The following is a 21,448-nucleotide window of genomic DNA, read 5'->3' as shown; positions in this document are numbered from 1 at the left end:
AACTCTTTTCTCCCAGGTGGCAATTGGTCTACCCCTCCCAACATTCCCCTCTCTCTTGCTATCATAAACTATTTTTTTCAGCCTATCTTCATGCATCCTCGGCACATGTCCATACCACCTAAGTGTATTCCTCTTCATCCACTCCACCACACTACACTTCACACATGAAGTTATAGTAAGCTCTACATGTTACTATAAATCTATATCAATCAAGCAATCAACTTTATTTTGCATTAATAATACATATACAAAACCGAATATATCCTCATATAATTAATCTCTCCTTCAGATCAGCTTACATTTTATGACTAATCAATATTGTAGAAAGACTTTGATAACAGGTGCACTTCTAAACACTTAAAAACAGTACTTTTTCAAAAGTAGGTATGTATTTCCTTGCATAAGAGCTATAGATATGTGACCAATATTGAAAGGATAAGCACATTAGACTACTACTAGATAAAATATTATACAGTACAGTATAAAAATTGGCACTGCAACACTGCATATGACGTTAAACAGAGGATAGTTATGAGTCGTGCTGACCGTGTTGTATTGCATCTCCGTAACAAAGCATGTTAGCACTCAGGCCTGCGTTGTTCAGTCATTACATAAGAGCATCAAGATCGTCTTCGTGATGTGAATGTGTAAATCGATGTAGGATTTCTAACGTTATTCGCAATTGTATATTGAAATATTCTCCCTACAGACTGGATAAGAATGCCATAAGGTATACAACCATAAAATCATTCCCATATGCCAAGATTTATTCAGAAAATTTTAAATGAGTTGCGTTCATGACTGTGATTGACCATTAAAGGCCAATCAGAGAGTGTAGTACTGTGACTTTAGCTAAGACAGTCCATAGTGACAACAGTGGCTGTGGTGGAGGCTGAAAATAAATTGAAGTGAAAAACAAAATTTGGACAAGCAACAGACACGAGTACCTGTAAGTAACCAAGACATATTGTTGGTGCCACAAAGAAAGTTTTTCTTTTGTGTGTGTGTTTTCTAAAGGACTGTAAATTGTACTTATGTTCCACTATTCATAGGGAGATACAGTGCACATAGTGATAGTATATACTGTAGACACACCAATTCGTTGAGGAGAACTAGAAAAGAGAACAGGAGTAAATAAAAGTTAAAAAACAAAAAAAAACAACAAAAAAACAAGCTGAACTGTCTCGAGCGGCAACTCTGGATGAACGAGGATGCCAACAACAAAAAAGACCCACTCAGTTGGACAGCTAGGTGACTTTAAAAAAAAATAATAATATCCTGCCGCAAGGGAATGATCACTCACACATCTTAGTTCGCTTAGATTACAAGGTGGCACATGTGATTATAAGGGAAGCCATCCAGAAGGGTAATTCTTCCTCAGAATTTAAGTGTGAGAGTCTGGTGGTTGGCATCATCCCCCCCCCCCCTACACACCAGACAAGGAGGCTTATGCACAAATGCAGTGGCATGAGGCTTTAAAGGGTCCTTGACACTTGAGCCCTGCCACCAAGGCATAGAAGCACTTATCATAGCAATAATAAACATTATTATTATTTTTATTATTATTATTACCCGGTATTATTATTAAGCTGACGACTAGAATTATATCACATCGTAAACTGGGCTTAAGGTTAAGAAAATTCTTACAGAGTCTGGACACCCCTCCCCAATAGTGACAGCTGTCAGGCAATGCGTGTCCCACAAGTGTAAGTACAGTAGGCATAAAAGGAAGAAATTTTGTGACAAGACATGATTTGGAGTAGGGTACCAGGGGCTAAAACCCCAGCATCACCAGGAAGTTTGGTTTGTTGACATGCAATTACTGCAGGGCGACGTCTGATTAACATTATGTGGGTCTGGGCTTAACAGTGTTTAGGACGGTGCTGAATGTGGTAAGCATGAATGCTGTTGCTGGTATTGCCCTGACTGCAGAACCAAAGTAAACGAGGTGATTGCAGATCACAAAGGAAAGAGATACTCAATGACAATAATAGAGGAAGCTAAATCCATGTTGGTTGCCAAGCTGGAGCAGGTTGGGAGAAAGATCCTCACTAAGACTGAGGAAGTAGCTGACAGAACAGAGTAAGTATTTAAGAGGAGCTATGCTCAGGTTGTGGCATGGTCAAGAAGGTGACAGACAGTAATGCAGGATCTGAACAGCATCCTCCAGTGGCTAGGGACTCTGCAGAAGTGTACTGAAGAGTTGACAACTAGTAGACCTACTAATATGGGAGAGAAGAAAAACAAGAACGTTCTGAGGGCAGGAACAACATAAAAGTGTTTGGAGTCCCTGAGAGTCAGTCGGAGGAAGCTGAAACTAGGAAACGCATAAGTTGAAATTTCAGAATATTTGTGATGCTCTGAAATTATCAGCTTCCACTCAGGATGTGAGGAGGCTAGGGCAAAGGCAGGAGGACAAGCAACCCCCTCCCCCTCCCAGTGAGTGATGGTAAGATATGGGAAGTTATTCAGCATGCAAAAAACATTGCAAAGAGCAATGCATTTCAGGAGTATATTAAAAAAACCCAGATCACACAGTAATGCAGAGGGAACAGCACAAAAACTCCTGGAGTCCTTGAAGCAGAGGAGGGAGGAGTCAATGAGAAGCAGGGACAGGCATACATGGGCTATATACAAGGGAAGGGTAGTGGAGGCAAGTGCACCAGTACAGAGCCAGGGGACAGCCGGACACCCCCCACCCGCTCCACCTCCCACCCAGGAGGTGAGCGCCATGTAAACAATGTCATCTCTGACCGCACCCCACAAAACACAAGGGATACAGTAAACAGTAAACAAGGCAACTGCAGAGAATGGAGGGGGGCCGGAGTCAATACCGAGGACAATTTCTGGCTTGAAAGTCATGTACACTTATACAGTAAACCCTCGATAATCCAGAATTTCATATAACTCGGCATGGAAATGGTCTCAGAATGTATTAGTATAACTCGGGAAATGCCAAAATATATAAAATTATCTGGGGAAAATCCTGGCATATCTAGCCACCTGTATCACCTACCATGCCTCTGTTTCACCTACTATGATGCTTCATTCTTTGCCTGTAGTGCTGGTAAGTGTTACTTTTTTACATTTAGTAATTACATGTACACATATACGGGTCGATAATTTGGGATAACTTGGAGAGGCCAGAGCCCCATATCTGCCGAGTTATCAAGGGTTTACTGTACTGACACATTCCTCAAAAAGAAAGTAGAGTTTGAAATACTACTGAAGGTACATCAACCTGATATAGTGGCATTGTAGAATTGTTGTACAAAAACAGGAGAATCGAACCGGAGGAATGTGAGTTCAATATACAGTACTGTAGATGGATATGACTCATTTATGAACCTTTCCCAAGAAACTTGCAAAAGGGGTGTGCTTATCTATGCTAGGCAAAACCGTAGAGCCAGCCAGTTGAGGGTGTGGGGAGAGGATGTTTTCAAAGAATCCAAGTGGTGTAAAGTTAAATTGAAGGGGAGAGACTTAATCATTGTGGGATGTATCTACAAATCCCCAAACTGTAGCGTAGTAAACCAAAGGAACTCAAGAGCCTTAATTAACAATGTAACAGCGCTAAACCCTCACTACCCCCCTTGTCATGGGAGACTTTAACTATGGCGACATCGACTGGAGAAATGAATCCATGCCAAACAACCTAAATAATCCAGCCACTCTTTATGTAGAAATTCTGAGAAACAATTTTCTATATCAATATGGTAATGAACTGGCTCACTACAGAGGGGAGCAAACACCCAAACCGCTGGACCTCATCATAACTTACAAGGAGGGTATGGTGGCCAAGCTGGAACATCTAGCCCCCATTGGCACCAATCACCACAAAACGCTGTCCTTCAGATTCAACTGTTACTTGGTTCGCTACAAAATCAGGATAAGGTTCAAATACTACAAAGAAAATTATGACGGGATGAGGGAGAAGATGAGGGGTTATCCACTGGCCTCACTTACTAAGAAATAAGAACGCAGACACTACACTGAATTTCATAGCCAGTAAAGTTAACCATTCGATCGATAAATATCTACCCAAGACCAAAGCCGGTGCCTCCAGGAATATAAGGAGACCGTTACACATGAACCATGTGGAGGTCGACAGAGTTAAGAAGAAAACTCAAGATTTTTAGACCTGGATTAGGACAAATGATGAGCAAGACAGGAGGATGTATGCCAGATCTGAGAACTAAGCAAAGTCAGTGTAAAAGGTCTGAAAAAAAGTTCCATAGGTAGAATGCAAGAGAGGTAGTCAAACCCAAAGGCTTTTTACCACTATGCAAAGTCGAAATTAAAAATGCGAGTATGAGTATTGGACCTGAGGCTTGAAGATGGTACAGTAGTTATGCAGATTCTGACCAAGTTAAGACAGAGGCGTTGAACGAATTCATTTCCTCGGTGTTCACAAGGGAAGATGCGAACAATCTTCCTGCGTTTGAGGAAAGATGGTTTGACACAGCGCTAACCCACATTGTGTTCTCAGAAGAGGTTATAAGAAATAAAGTGTCAAAGCTAAAGATTCACAAGAGTCCCAGCCATGATATGGTACACCCCAGAGTGATAAGAGTACTGTGTAATGACTGTGTAATGAGGTTGTGGAGCCCCTTAAGATCCTATTATACAAATGCCTGGATGAGCCAAAGGTCCCCGATGACTAGAAAATGGCTCATGGGAGTCCTATATTCAAGAAGGGCAATCGTCACTCCACAAATAATTATAGACCAGTGAACCTGACAAGCATTAACATAAAGTACTTGAGAGCATTATAAAAGATGCCATGATGGAACATCTACTACGAAACAACCTTGTAGAGGACTGCCAGCACAGTTTTATTTTCGGATGCTCCTGTTTAATACAATTACACAAGGTACTGGATATTTGTACTAAAATTCTAGAACAAGGCAGAAATATCGACAATACATACCGTGTTTTGCGGCGTAGAAGATGCACTTTTATTACAAAAATATACCTTGAAAATTACCATGCATCTTCCACGACGCAAGTTGATGGGTTGTAGCAGTGGTTTTCTTAGGGTCAACTGAAATCAGCCCCTTACAAAGGCTGTTACCTCATTACTTAGCAATTACAAGTACCCTCTGTGCTATAAAACAATTGATTTAACTAATATTGTTGATATACTGTGAAAAATACGATTATTTACTTACTCAGTTGGTAAAAAATAAAAAATAAACGGCTGCAGCTACACAACCCTTGCTGCTGTGCGGTTTGTTTACTAATGGCAGTGGTGTGTCAGCGCCATCTATTGAGGAATTGCGAAAGGTTGTCTGCGGGTCTCAAGGCGCAGGAATTTTTGTTTCTTTGCACCAAAAATAATAATTCAACTGATTTTTACCGAGTTGCTTTTTTACTTTTACTTTTTTTTTAATAATTTTTTTTCTTTAGACGTTGATATACATGTTTACATTTGCTCACCTTCTAGTGTTGAAAATATATTTCCCGTCGTTGTCATACCGACAAAAACAAGAGAAAGAATGTAAACACTACAGCCCGCTAGACGCGAAGGTGACCAGGTGTAGAAAATGAGTGCTGTATTAAAGATTTCACCTTATACAGATTTTTTTTTTAATTGATGAAAATAACAACTGATAAGCAGTTCTAAGTGATGATATTCAAAGAGGTGTGTGTACTTGTGCCAAAAGGGCTGTATATCAAGCAACTTTTTTTTCCTAGAATTACATTTCCAAAACCAGGGTGTGTCTTCAACGATGCAGCGTCTTCTACGCCACAAAATACGGTACCTAGAATTTGCCAAGGCTTTAGATAGCATACCTCATGAAAGGCTGAGAATTAAATTGGAAGGGTATGGGCTTTGGGGATGTCCTAGCATGGATCAGAGACTTTCTGCATGACTGCAAACAGTGTGTGGTAATTAATGGTACAAAATTGTCATGTGTACCTGTGACAAGCAGGGTACCAAAGGGCAGTGTATTGGGCCTGATGTAGTTTTTTTGTTTCATAAGTGATATACAATACCAGAAGCTATACATTCCTCCATAAAGATGTTTGCAGACGATGCCAAGTTATTTAGGGAAACTAAGAACCAAGCAGACTGTGAAGAGCTGCAAAAGGATCTCTTTGAGCTTCAAGAATGGTTGAAGAAATGGCTGCTAAGATTCAATGTCAAGAAGTGCAAGAGGATGCACCTGGGTCATACCAACAGGACAAAGAAACTGCATTAATACGGAATGTGAAAAGGACCTGGGTGTGTATGTTAACAAGGAACTTAAATTCCTGGGCCATTGTGAGAAGAAAGTGAACCAGGCAACGAAACTAGTTGGTCTTATAAGAAGGTCGTTTAGATATCTGGATGGTCTGTCCCTCGTCACGATTTTCAAGAGTGAGGTGCTTCCCTGTCTGGAGTACTGTCACCCCATCTGGTCCCCGAGGTATGCTAAAGACTGTCAATTGATTGAAAATGTCCAAAGAATGGCCACCAAACTGATGCCTGCTCTACGGAACCTCAGCTACCCTGAGAGATTAGAACGCCTGCAACTGCCTCACTTACACTACAGACGGGCAAGGGGCGACCTAATCAAAGTGTATAAACATCTCAGAGGGCACTACTCTGCCGAATGTATGTACTGTACCTGCACAAGGGGTCACAGCTCATGTTTGAGAGGCCACAAGTCCAGAAAACAGTGAAGGCAAACTTTATCGGAGTGAGAATTGTAAACTCTTGAAAAAATCTACCAGAGTGTTGTGATGGTACCGAGTGTAAGCTCATTCTAGGCCAGAAGTGACCAACACTGAAGCAGGTTCTGATATATTCAGGAGCCAGTTTATACCCAGTACTTGCCAACAGTGTGTGACAGAGAAGTGACCGACCATTCAAGCAGCTAATGAGCTGATCAGTGGCGAAGAGGATAAAAGTAAAGTAAAAGTAAATACGATTCTCCAAACACTTACCTTAGATTACCGAATCCTTCCACATGACCTTTGAGAGTGAGTGAGGCACGGATAGCCATGACAAACACAAGTAGGATGATGATGACAATGGCACAGATGGGGCCAACCAATGCCCATACCACAGACTCATAGATAGACAACCAGCAGCTGTAGTACAAGAGATGGGAATATGTGAGGAAACAAAATGTGGTACAATAACAATGTTATTCCTAAGGTCTAGAATGAGCTAGAATGCATCGCTCAAAAAGCTTGAAACAACATAGTTAAAAATATAACAATACCTGTACCTGTACTATAATTCTCTATAATGGACAACACAGTATTTGTTCCTGTCCCCTCACTATTATGTTAATGATTGTTTCTGATGGCTTTCACCTGATATGCCAGTTGGGTCTGAAAGTAACTCTTGCAATTTCCCAGTGATTCACTACAGAAGTTTGCATGTCAAAAATTTCCTTTAGTGCAATAAAGCACCCTCATCAAAATTCAGTGAAATGATTTCTCAGGTGATGTGAATGTGTTAACAATATCATAGATTAAGCAACAAAAAATTAGTAGCTAAAGTATCTCTTCAACAGTATTCAATGTACATTAGATGTCTTAGAACACTATGCTGAACAATAAAAAATAAGTTACTGTCTTTAGAAAAGAAGACTACTGTACAGTGATCCCTCGGTTAACGAGCGCCTCGGTTAACGAGATTTCGGTTAACGATTTACCTTCCATAAGATTCTTAACTTCGGTTAACGAGCTTTTTACGAGCCGACTTCAACATGTTTTCGCTTACATTTGGCGGTCCACCAGCTGTAGCATTAGTCCGCCAATACAGAAATCGGTTTTAGGGCTTAAATTCCTTTCTATTTTAGTAAATATCAAGAAGTTTATACTATTCAATAATTTTAAAAGTTTAATATTAACTTTTTTAGTCATTTTAACAATTATTGAACATAATTGAAGGTAAAGAAACTAGTTTCTGGCGTGCCATCCAGCCTGTTAACACACCAGACAGGCGTTAGTCTCTCTCTGTTTTCAGTGGAGGTAACATCTTGCTTGAGACTCTCTTCAACTAGACGCTTTTTTTCTGTGTTTCCAAGCAAATTATTGGTCATTTTGAAATTTATTTTACATATAAACAATATATAATGCAGTGCAGTGTTGATTTAAAGATAATAATCTTGAATTACACCAAGAGAACTAAAATTGTATGGGTGAAATGGTGCCATGGGGTGACTTCTCTTCCACCCCAATGCCTTCTCTTCTCCCTTCTCTTCCACCCCCATTCTAATTCCCATCATCATCATCATCATCCAGGGGCCTTCTACATACACACCTCAAAGTAAGTGTACTTTTCTACCTTTTTTGTTGAATTTAGGCAATTTTCGGTGAGCTGGAACCAATTACCCAAAAACCCATTGAAACAATGGTTTCGGTTCACGAGTTTTTCGGTTAACGAGCAACCTGCTGGAACGGATTGTGCTCGTTAACCGAGGGACCACTGTACTGTACTCTATTACAGTACTTATATCGCCAAAGAAATTAACATACAGAAAGGCAATACAGTACTAAACAAGTATCACCTTCCCTTGCAAGACTTACAAGAAATAGTTCCCATACTGGTCTGCCCTGACTCCAACAGACAGTCCAACAATGATGGCAGGAAGACCATAACCACAGGAGTAGTAAAAACGCATCTGGCCGTGGTTCACATCCCTCATCTCGGTCAACATCCGGTAAAGGTGGACGCCTTCTATCAGCAGCCAGGTGAACACACACAGCCAGAAGTAGTGTAAGCCAATGGCCACCAACTTGCAGGGAAACTAAAAGCAGAACAGATACCTTATTGAAGAATGTATTAAAATATATTTCACAGTTTTACAGTATCTACTGTACTATTGCACTGTGGCTATGTAATACAGAAGTGGTCTTAAGAAGCACTGGGTCAGATAAATAGCTTCCACCTTCAGCATTGTAAATACAGTGTTTATACAGTACTGTACAAAATTGCAAACCAGTGTTGGCAAAAACTTCTTAATATTACGTATTTATGTAATTATTAGATGCTTTAATTGCCTGTATGTTGGCCTGGCGAGTTAATGCAAGGCATATACATACATAGGTATAAAGCTAGACGTTGCATTCTGGACTTTATCACAAAAATTGGTTTTTAGAAAAAAAATGGCTTTTTTATAAAAAATAAGAAAAATTTTAAAACCCCAAAATGTTCTTTTTATTGGCATTATGTTGGATTTAATAAGTTTGAAGTATTTGTAACCCTTTATATCACGTTTTAATATTCTATTAATCATTAACATTACATTCAGTATGATTTAGCAATCATTTATACTCTTTTCTATTTAAAAACATCACTGTGAAAAATACGATTTGGAAAAGCACAAGATTTAATCAGTCACCCATTCATCCTACATGCTTAAAGGCAAAAACTAAGTATAAGTTCATCTTAATGCATGAAAAACTATCCTACTTCTACAGTCGAAAGTTTTAAAGAACTCATTTAAGTACAGTTCGAGGAGAGAGAGATGGGCAGTGGCACCTTGGCTCCCTTGGACTTGTATAATACATGATTTGAACACATTAGAATCAGAGGCTCAGAGTCTAACCATAAAGAAGCAGTCACCAGTTATACTGGATAGTGGCAACTTGGCTCCTTTATAATCAGGATTTGAGATGTGGGCAGCCCTGTAAGAAAGCTTATTATCACCACTTTCACCAGTGTATAATAGTTCACATCCATGTTCAGTAGCTATATATTGAACAACCATGGGGACATAACACATCCCTGTCTAGCACCCACATTTATTTCAAATGTTTCACCTTTTTCCCATTTACTCTTATTGTTACCCTGCTGTTCTCATAGAATGCTTTTACTGCATTTAATAGCCTTCCTCCCATCCCATACACTTGATATGCCTCCCACAATGCTCTTCTGTTCACCCTATCATATGCTTTACCAAATCAATTATAAATCAATAAAACCATCTGTAAGTAGTAAAAACCAACAAAAAACTTATTATAACCAAGAAAAGGCAGAGATTAAATTTGTTTTTTGGTTTAAACCATTGGTTTAATCTGGCAGTAGGGTGGTGTCCTCCTATGAAATATGTATATAAATATATGTTACATGTACATAAACCTCAGTACTGTACAATTTCACCATGCAGAATATTTTTCACTGGCTGAACAATAAATTACCCTAAGTGCCTTAACAGTGGTTAAGCTCCTCCAGCCTATTTTTATTAATTAATTATAAATTGAAAATTAATATCAAAATTCACTGGGACGGACAGCCAAATTAAGAACTTTCAATCATTTTGGACAAAACAGACTTAAATTCATTGCCCGTATTTCGTCCCTACAGTCTTTCTGACTTATAGTAATACAGGTGGCCTATCAAAAATCCGGCAACCTCGGGACCTGAGGAGTGCCGGATTTTCGAAAATGCCGGAAAACTGATGGTTATATTTGCTGTATAAGTTTAACAGAAAATGACTACCTGTACAGTCCTTTAAACAAAGAAAATTAAACACTTAAGTTAGGATAATATAATTGACATTGCTGGATTCCTTGTAAGACCAGGAATATTTTGAATATAAATGTCATATATTTTGCACAAAAGATAACATATTTATTCAGAGTAAACATTATATCTAAAATTTGTATGTCTAATGCAAAATCTATGATGTTTATATTCAAAATGATCATCAAATTGTAAGAATTCCAGCAATGTAAATTATATTCTGGCCGGGAAATTTGTATGAATTTTATGAGCTAAAACAAATATCTTCAGTTAAAAAAAAAAAATATTCTTCACACCGTGCCAGATGGTCAGACGGTCCCTCCCTCCCTACCAGATAAATGTGTGGGAAAACCAGACTATTTACCTTTTTAGTAATAAATAATACCTCAGACTGAAGTTAGGATAATATAATTGACATTGCTGGATTCCTTGTAAGACCAGGAATATTTTGAATATAAATGTCATATATTTTGCACAAAAGATAACATATTTACTCAGAGTAAACATTATATCTAAAATTTGTATGTCTAATGCAAAATCTATGATGTTTATATTCAAAATGATCATCAAATTGTAAGAATTCCAGCAATGTAAATTATATTCTGGCCGGGTAATTTGTATGAATTTTATGAGCTAAAACATATATCTTCATTAAATAAACAAAGAAATATTTGAAAATGCGCTCCAAAATCCACGCCGGAAAACTGAAGGTTCCGGTTTATCGGTTGCCGGATTTTTGATAGGCCACCTGTACTGTATATACCATAGCCTGGTCGAATGTAAACAAACACAGTTTGTTCGTCCTTATATGGGTTATTCTATGTTCAATGGTAAAGAAAGAAGGGCACAATAATCCAAATAAGAGATAATTCTTGTTCCCTCTGAGGCACAATACTCTACTACAGAAGCTACCATCATGAAACCTTCCTGACAGCTTCCCTCCAGGAACTGAAATATTATCTAAATAGCTTCAAATTATAACTGGTATAAAACTATCCCTAATAAAAGGGTAAGCTGAATAACAAGCTAAGGGGAGAGCCACAACCAGGGCCTTCTGTAAGTATGTGAAGCCAACACAAAATTATTAACGGCAGATACGAGGTTTGGGGACTATTGTGCTGTGACGTTTCTCTAGTTCCTCCACAACAGTACTGAAGAAGCAACACACTTAACTGCTTCCAAGTACAGTATCATAATCTACCACTTACAAAGGTAAATCTCATCAAATGATTGAAATATATTATCTTTGCCACTGTGTTGAATGAAAGTGGGAAAATAATTTCTCACCAGAGCAGATAACAATCATTATCAAAAGTGAATTCCTTGTATAGCACAAAATGTATTAAAGCAGGCAACACAGAGACAGATGTACAAACACCTTGTAGAGTTAAAATATCAACATATCCACAGCTGCTTAAAGTTAGTGAATATATTTGTGCAGTATTATAGTAAAAAATATTTGAAATCTTTTTCAAAAGTACAACACTACATCAATGTAGTACACTGGAATACTAGTAACTAACCTCCTGCTGCACAAGAATGTGTCTTATTTTCAGAGCAGCTAAGAAGAGGAGCTGGACAAGGAAGAGGCAAACTGTGAGGTTTTTGTGGATGGTGTTGGAGTTGGTCTGGGCCCCACGCAGTAAGCAGAAGGCAATGAAGGCCATCAGCAGCAGTACCAGCGACAGAACCAGCCCTGTGTATGTCGTCACGTCCTCGGCAATGGATGGTTCAGCCATGAACTGTTCATGGGCAAGAAAAAATTATTAAGGAATTTCATAAAAAAACTTAATTGATTAACAGCTCAACCCTTGAAGTAATATCTCAGTCTTCCAATTTTAAAATTCTGAACCCAGATCCTTAACCAGCATGTGATCGAGTACCTGTGTGTGAAATTTGAACAAAATATATGGGTTGACCTTATACAGTTGGGTCTTCATTTACGCGGTCAATTGAACCCGCGGAGTACCGCGTAAAACGAGAAACGCGTAAATGAAATAACAGATCATATGGGCTTAATTGAAATAGAGACTGGGCCAACCCCTAAACTCCACTTTTTCCGACACAATACATACCTTGTAGTCAAATTAACACAATTAATAATTAAGAGAAATATCAATAATATTCGGTCTTTTAACACTAACATTTGTAGAAAAGATGGCTGGGCACACGGGGATGGGGGGTTGGTTCCGAGGCAGAGGGCAGATTATTGGCCCTCACCTGTATCACTTGTATCAATTGTATCACTATCCACCACAGAGGCTTGCAGGGCCTCTTTGTCAAACCCCTCAAAGTCCATATCCTCACTATCACTATCACTGACTTGGGCCGGCTGTGGTGGGTGGCGGGTGAAGAACTCGGTAATGTTTTGATGACTGGGCGACCTTGTGCGCATCCTGCCTGCGCCGCTTCCCGCGTAAATCAAGCATTTGAATTCGGGCAAGGCATCGCGTAAATGACAAAACACGTAAACCAAAATCGCGTATATCCAGATTCAACTGTGTGTGTGTATATATATATATATATATATATATATATATATATATATATATATATATATATATATATATATATATATATATATATATATATATATATATATATATATATATATATATGTATATATATATATATATATATATATATATATATATATATGTATATATATATATACAGTATATATTAGAGTGACATGTCCCTCTAATGGACTATATACCTTAGGTGGATGTGTCACTGTTACAGTATATATATAACATGCACATCACTGACCTCTGCTTCAGCATCATTAAGGATGACAGCAAAACTGGAGAGGTGGTTACAGGTACAGTTAATGAAGGTGTCGTTGATGTAGTCACCATGGCCTTGCTCTGGGTCGCTGGTGTCACACCCTTCTCGCGTCCACACACCCTCGCTACTGTAATACCAAACACACACAGTTGACGTCACTCATTTATTTGGTGAATATCTCATGTTTACCTCAAGCTTTGGTAAGACATTAATTTATGATGTTAGATATATGCTAATCTCTCTGGATTGAATTGAATTGAATTGAAACAGTTTATTTAGCCAGAAAAACACAGATACAGAGTGGATAATAATAACAATATTAACATGGCTTAGCCAGTTGAGAACCTGAGCTCTCTTTTAGGCACCTGATATATGTATTATATACATTTATCTCAAGAAAGTATTATGTAACATTTAGTATCATCTGGAATAGTACAATAGCATGGTGGTAATAGAACATCTCATAATGTTACCACAGTTATCACTTCAATATTTATTAATTTTATTTATTTATTATTATTATTTTTTTTTTTTTATACATAAATTACAGTGGAATTGAAAAACATAAGTAGAATGGGGGAGCAGTACAACATGGGTTGCACAATAATAAGGTTGAAAAAGAAGACAGAGCTGTCAGGATTATGACTAGTTGGCAAATATGTTTATTGCAATGGTAATTACTTATCTATTTACATGATAATTTTCGATAAAACTGTTTTGATGGTACAATAAAAATAGGTACATTACTGGAAATATAGTAGGTGTTACAAGAGATATTAATACCTAGACAATAGATATTTTTTAAGAGATGATTTAAAGGAAGGGAGCCTAGTCTTTGCTCGGGATGGGTGGGGGTAAGTTGTTCCACACCTTCACACCGTGATATTTTATGGAGGTCTGGGACTGAGAGGAGCGCAAGGGGGGCAGTCTTAGTAGCTCTGAGTGCCTTAAGTTGTATCTCTGATTATTCCAGAACTGGAAATAATTATTGTCAAGCAAGTGATTGATAGATTTGTAAACAAAGAGGGCACAGTAGTAGGTGTTAATATCTTCGAATTTTAAAATTTTCAATAGAGCAAATTTCTCGTTTGTGTGATCTGTTTTTCAAGTAGGTCATTGTCCGTACAACTCTCTTTTGTGCAGTAACCAGAGATTGTGTTTTTGAAGAGCCAGAGGCCCCCCATAGTGTGTGACAGTGTATCAGGTGTTGGTAGACAAGATCATGATAGATTTCTTTCATTGCTGTGAGAGTGAGTGACTGTCGAGTGTGATACATGATACCGCACTGTTTATTGACTTTACTGTGAATGGCTTGTATGTGGTTTCTCCAGTTAAGTTTCTCATCAACAATAACTCCGAGGAATTTAGTATTTTGTTCGCGTTTGAGGACTGTATTACCAAGGTACAGGGGGTCCAAGTCTAGGGGTAAGTTTTTCCTTCTGTGAAAGATCGTGTAGTGGGTTTTCTCAAGGTTTAAGGTCAGTTTATTACGTATTACTCAGCTCTTGACTTTAGTTAATTCAGTGTTCATAGTTCTCATCAAGGAATGAAGGTCTGAGTTGCTGGCATAGAGATTACTATCGTCTGCAAATAAGTTGTATTTTATGAGTGAGGTGGCGTGGACTATGTCGTTTAGAGTGTTGTTTAATGCCCTAAGCTTGAGTGGCCCACTACCCACAAATACCGAAGCAATAAATTTTGATCTTTAGGGGAACAAATAAAATATGAAAGCCTATAAACAGCTTATAGTATCTGTCTGTGGTTGTTCAGTGGTATGAATAAAATGATATTCAGTGAAGTGGTAAAACTAATATTTTTCCTCACCATAAGAGTATTGTATAGAGAAATAGAAAAAGTTAGTAGTGAGGCAGACCTCACTTCAGTAAAGCACCAGCCCATTACACATTTAGTTTTAAAGGAAGGAAACCAGTAAAAACTTTGAAGATATGAGAAGAAAAATTATCAGTCCTGTCCCTTTATAACTGCAGGTCACAGCCATAGAAATTATAAGAACAAGCCCACTCACTACACATCTAATATTAAGGGTGGGAACTGATAAAACCTTAACAATATTGGAACGGAGGAACAGCTCTTCATATGATTTTTCAGTCATGACCCTCCTGATCTCCCATGACATCACTGAAGTAAGTATCCTCCCTCACCTTGACTGTTTTATAAGAGAGACAATGTTGATCTAAACATTAATAATATACAGTATATATTTTTCGAAAAAAATCTTCCTATACTGTAATCATTATTTACCTGTCAGGTTTAGTGACCCAGGTGACACACTGGGGGTTGGCTCGTTTTCCAACGTGGCCCAAACGGAACCTGAGCCTCACATCAACAGGAAGTGTGTTTTCCACCAGGCCACCGTCGGAGGTGTGCACAGCCAAAGTAAACACTGGAGAGCGCACAGCTAAGCCCACACCCCATCGCTGTTCCACGTCTGCATCATAAGTCTCGGGAAGCAGTATGCCCAGGGATCGGAACACCACATAGCTCACCACCGCCCGAGTAGTGCCTAGGGTGCCTGAGGTCGAGGTCTCATCTGTTATAGGGAACATGTCTAAAAAATTAGTCTATGCAAATCACAAATTTATGAGTTATCATCCCTAACACCGTAAAAATTTATTAACCAAATAAGACTTAACTAAGGCTTCCTTACGTAAGTATTGTATTTGAGTACGGAACTGATAAATAACTTATGAAACCCACAAGAGGACTTCAAACTCACCCTGCTTAACATCTGGGATGCCAACCAGTGACAAAGGAATGCGAATGTTGGTGCTGTGGACCCATGTCTGTTGGTTCTTGAGATAGTTGTTATACTTAGGAATAATGACAGAGACCCGGCCCTGTCCTGGGTAACGTTTGTCCACCAAGGAAGACGTCTCGGGGATGATCACGTGGTCCACTCTGTCATCGTGACCCACCACAAAGCCAGACTGACTGTACCCATACAGCTCGTCTGCTGACACCGTGTCCATGCCAAACACTTAACAAGAAAAAATCATATATGAAGACTACTGTGTTATCAAAGGATGATTCGTTTTTACTAAAGACGGGTACATTATACCATATGATATAAAGACTGAATACAAATGCACATCAATAACTATCTTCACAAGATACTTAATCAATGATAGTGTTACTACTGTTAACAACTAATGTATAAGAATGAAATTGTAATACACATCCAAGCTTCACTAGCCTCATGTGATACTAACCAACATGTTTTGTAGGAATTTCAAAGGGAGTTGTATAAGTGTCGCCTTGGCTAGTAGCAAGAGTAGCCACATACTCGTCCATTTTGGTCAGCAAGGAGTCTGCACCAAATCCTTCAACACCATTGATCCTCTGCCAGTGTGGGGCATAGATGGGCTGCAGGACCACAGATGCTGACTCTACCAGGTTCTGATGTGGCACAGAGCAAGCAAAGTTTGTTATTAGTGACCAGTACAGAAGAAAATATATATATATATATATATATATATATTGTATACACAGTCTCATCATTTGTTATCATTCATTTTCTCTCACCAGTGTAACAAATGTGTTCTGTTAAGGTTCTTCTCTCTTACAACATGACCCTAAGACCTCCCTCTGTTTTACTTCTACCGTGTCATACAACCAAGCATTAGCAGTATGCCCACCTTCATAAACCATACAACCTACATATTGCTCTCAAGGTTATCTTTTCCATTGTTTCTACCTTACTTCTTTTTCTTACTTTTAGAGCCCATGTTTTATATTTCTACATAAACATCAGCTCCTACAATGTCCTACAGTTTATAAACATTGGAGGATTATGTTAGTAAAAAAGGTGTAATATTGTACACTTGAGACCAAGATTTAGATTCTTCAAAATATTGAAGACTGTCATAACCGTGATCCTTACAACCACTAGTGCCTGTGCTATTTTCCATGACATGACTTACCCTAACAATATTTTTCCAGGATTTTCCATGAATTGTGGGATGTCTGCAATAATGTTCTGCTGCTATTTACTTTTCATTTTCCTCCTTTCTCCTAACTCGTGCACCGGCATATTGCCCTCTGCAACTGTTTTACTTCTACTGTAATTTGAACTTCATATCTCTATCAGTCAGACCTGTTCCCTCTCCATTGTTCTTACAAATATCAAACAACCATATTGACATAACATATCTTTGAGGTACTGTTAACTCTTCTTTCCTGGGAGCCACTTTTACCCTTACTGACGAGAAAGAATCCTACTAAAAGCAGATATATACAAATAAAAGGATCAGTTAAAGCAAATACTTCAATGATCTACTTCATTATTACTTGGATGTAATGTCGATCTTGACGATGTGTCAGGTTGAGTCCCTCCTGGCGAGTCTCATACTCCAGGAGGAGGATGAGAAGTCGTGAGGCAATGAGGACATCTGAACCCCACATGGCAGGTGTAACAGAGCAGGCATAGTTGAGGTCCTCCGAGATTTTCACTGCCAGGTATTTTGTTATTTCCAGTTCTTGATTTTCTAAACTCTCAAGCTGAAGAGACACAATGATTAAACCATAGTGTATACTGTACTGTAATAACCTAAGACTGTATACATCTACCGGTATATACATTATCAACAAAAGACATATTCAGAGCTTACAAAATCATCCAATAACTGGCACTTTTCTCTGCCTAAATTTGTCAGTGGTGCAGGCTGAAGAGCCCTCAGATTCACAGCTGTTCTCAAGAAATACCCCAGAATCACTACCAAATACTTCTTCAAAATTGTTTTTTAACCTTTGACTAGTTCTAAAGGTTTAAAGAAGTACAAGGCTTTAAGTCACAACAATAATTCTCATCTTTCACCTGTAATGATCATCAGCACTAAATGTTTCATGCCACATGAAAATGAAATAAAAAAAAAGATTAATGATAAATATTAATTTCTCACAAAGAAATTCGAACTTACCAAGTCTCGCAACTCTACAAAAGTGTCCGACACACAATTGAACATGTCTGGAGGCCCCCAGCCAATTTCTCTCTGGCAAATGCGAGAGGCTAGACCCTGGGCACCGTACGGACACTGTTGCACTGTTGTACCGTCAAAAGGTGTCTCATTCCACCAAATCAAGTCCGCAAAATTTTTGGGGCATCCATCATACACAACTGTAAAGTAATATGCTGGCTGAGCAAGGCTATAGAAAAATTATGAACCTATAAAAACACCCTAATGTTATAGTATAGATACTGTACAGTGTGACTACACCAATCAAAAGCTTAGTTTGCTTACTTTCACAGCCCATGATGGTCACTTGAGCAAAAGCATTTGCACACTGATCACATCGCCGACCAATGACACCAGGACGACAACGGCACTGACCACTGATGGGGTCACAGGAGCCCCCGTAAGATCCCACCAGATAACAGTCACAGTCATAGCAAGAGTCAGAAGGTTCAGGTTGGTAGTGGTTTTCCTGTAGGATGCATAATGTGTTACAAGTTAAACCCCATACAAGGAACGTATTTCATAAGCTTCCTCTGCAGTGGTAGAGGAAGGGAAATGATAAGTAAATAAATATTTTACCTTTATGTAAAGAAGAAAATTAAGAAATTGCCACCCCCTGTTTTCAAAGGGTACATTACTGCATAGGTCTTATCTGTTTCATCACAGGTTTTCTCCCACAATCAATGATTACATTACTGTGAAAATTTTATTTTAAAGTTTCATTTCATTTTTCACTGACAATCAAACAGATTTCTGAGTTATTAGAGATAATATCAATACAAAATAAACAAAGATACACTACAATTAATGAATGTATTTTGGAAGGGACAGCAGCAGTTTATTCAATATTTTTACAAGTTATATGCAGTACAGTGGGGTCTCATTTTGCATGGGTATATCGTACTGGTACACGTCTATGCATCAGAAATCCACACAAGCGATGCCCTTTAACATGTGTTAAAATCGCTATACAATATTGTACTGGACTAGTCAGACTTTACTCTAGAACGACTTTGGGTAACCAACTTCACCATCTAATAATGACACATTATTAATTAAATATTTTAAGAAAGCTCAGGAAGTTAATTATACAATACAGTGAGTTCTGCTATAACGCGTGTTTTGATAACGCGAATTTGCTCTAACGCGATTTATGAATTCGGAACAATATTTGTATAACGCGAACGCCTGTTTGCTATAACGCGATTTTTGCTTACTATTTCTCCAATTTTGTGGTATTAACTGTGATTATGGTAAAGAAGAATATCTCCAAAAAGCGTTCTGATGATAGAATTCCCGGTGATTATCGTAAAAGAAAGGATATAACACTTGAAGAGAAGCTCGATGTTATCAACCTCAAAATCACCCTTCTCCCCCATCAAGTTACATTCATATTTTTTCAAGGTAAAGTGTTACATTTACTGTATGATTTCATTATTAGATATGAATGTAACATTTATTTAGTCTGTGCTATCCTTTGTGTTAGGCTAACTACTAAATTTTTTCGATTTCGAGTAATCTGCACCTAACCCTATTTTCTCCATAAGCCCTGTTATTTCTATTACGCGATTTTCTATAACACGATATTTTACAAGAACACAATTATCGCGTTATAGCAGAACTACCTGTACTCCACCGTCTCCACTGAATAGTGGAGGTGCGGGGAGCTCTGGGAGACGATGGGGGTCCAAAGCAAGGGGTAAAGGTTGGTAGGATTCAAAGCCTTCAAAATCAACTGCAGACACTTGTAAGGCAACTTCAGCTTCCTCATCAATCTCCAGAGTGGCAGGGAAACCATCACTGGCTTCTCTTTGAATTGTTGAGGAGTAAAATAAGCGGTGATGAGAGCTTGGTGGTAGCGTTTAATAAACCCCTGGTAATGTTGCCCGTAAGGTTCCACCAAACTGTCTAGCTGTGCACTGAGTTCATCAGTAGGTTGCAGGTTGGGTTCAGCACTCATTAAAGCATCCTTGAGTTCTTCAACGTTGCTGAGAACTGGCATCACCTGCTGCTAAGCCAAGCCTCCCTTAGTCTACTATGGCATCGCCACACCACCAACACTGATTTAGCGTGTCGTTTTATTTTTAATTAAAATTATATATCGCATTCTGATTCTATTATTTAATACTGTACAGTGGTCCCTTGGTTAACGAGCGCCTCAGTTAACGAGTTACCTTCCATAAGATTTTTAACTTCGGTTAACGAGCAATCCCTCGATTAACGAGTTTCTTACGAGCCGACCTCAACATGTTTTAGCTTGCATTTAGCGGTCCACCAGCTGTAGTATTAGTCCGCCAATACAGTAATCGGTTGTAGGACTTAAATTCCTTACTATTTTAGTAAATATCAAGAAGTTTATACTGTTCAATAATTTTAAAAGTTTAATATTAAATTTTTTAGTCATTTTAACAATTATTGAACATAATTGAAGTAAGGTCACTAGTTTGTGGCACGCCATCCAGCCTGCCAACACAGCATACAGGCGTCAGTCTTTGTGTCTTTTCAGTGGAGGTAACATCTTGCTTGAGACTCTCTTCAACTAAACGATTTTTTTTCTGTGTTTACAAGCAAATTATTGGTCATTTCGAAATTTATTTTACATATTGACAACATATAATGCAGTGCAGTGTTGATTTAAAGAAAATAATCTTGAATTACACCAAGAGAACTAAAATTTTATGGGTGAAATGGCGCCATGGGGCAACTTCTCTTCCACCCCAATGCCTTCTCTTCTCCCTTCTCCTCCACCCCCATTCTAATTCCCATCATCATCATCATCATCATCCAGGAGCCTTCTACATACACACCTCAAAGTAAGTGTACTTTTCTACCTTTTTTGTTGAATTTAGGCAATTTTCGGTGAGGTGGAACCAATTACCCAAAAAGCCATTGAAACAATGGTTTCGGTTAACGAGTTTTTCGGTTAACGAACAACCTTCTAGAACGGATTGTGCTCGTTAACCGAGGGACCACTGTATGTTATATTATTTATGATGAAGCATACACCATAACAGGTTCATTATATGATCATACAAGAATATAATAATGAATAAATAAAAACAAACTGACCAATGAGGCAACGGCCAGTCCTCCCCCCACCCCCAGCATGTTTAGACACAGTGTCACCTCTTGTTGATACCAGAGTCCAAAAAATCAGTTCTAATTAAGTTAGAAACACCATTATTTTACCTAAATAATCCTGAATGGTTTATCCAAAAGT

General features: G+C 38.4%; 1 protein-coding gene across 5 annotated transcripts in view; it reads right to left on the bottom strand.

The window, feature by feature from the left end:
- LOC121869557 (protocadherin-like wing polarity protein stan) overlaps positions 1-21,448 on the bottom strand; it is a 56,226-nt gene that overhangs the window by 12,186 nt on the left and 22,592 nt on the right. For 4 of the 5 annotated variants that reach the window (XM_042370972.1, XM_042370963.1, XM_042370954.1 and 1 more), the window contains exons 14-23: positions 18,514-18,697; positions 18,193-18,389; positions 17,564-17,773; positions 16,486-16,672; positions 15,993-16,253; positions 15,518-15,806; positions 13,238-13,382; positions 11,992-12,210; positions 8,530-8,750; positions 6,934-7,080 (exon numbers count right to left, since the gene is read on the bottom strand). In XM_042370972.1, the coding sequence (XP_042226906.1) occupies positions 6,934-7,080; positions 8,530-8,750; positions 11,992-12,210; positions 13,238-13,382; positions 15,518-15,806; positions 15,993-16,253; positions 16,486-16,672; positions 17,564-17,773; positions 18,193-18,389; positions 18,514-18,697 (2,060 nt within the window). The remainder of the gene's footprint in view (positions 1-6,933; positions 7,081-8,529; positions 8,751-11,991; positions 12,211-13,237; positions 13,383-15,517; positions 15,807-15,992; positions 16,254-16,485; positions 16,673-17,563; positions 17,774-18,192; positions 18,390-18,513; positions 18,698-21,448) is intronic. The other variant, XM_042370982.1, reaches the window with a different exon arrangement.

Source organism: Homarus americanus, unplaced genomic scaffold (genome assembly GCF_018991925.1).
Source record: "Homarus americanus isolate GMGI-L3 unplaced genomic scaffold, GMGI_Hamer_2.0 scaffold32583, whole genome shotgun sequence".
Lineage (NCBI taxonomy): Eukaryota > Metazoa > Arthropoda > Malacostraca > Decapoda > Nephropidae > Homarus > Homarus americanus.
Note: the sequence above shows the minus strand (reverse complement) of the source record. Positions and strands in the feature narration are given on the sequence as shown.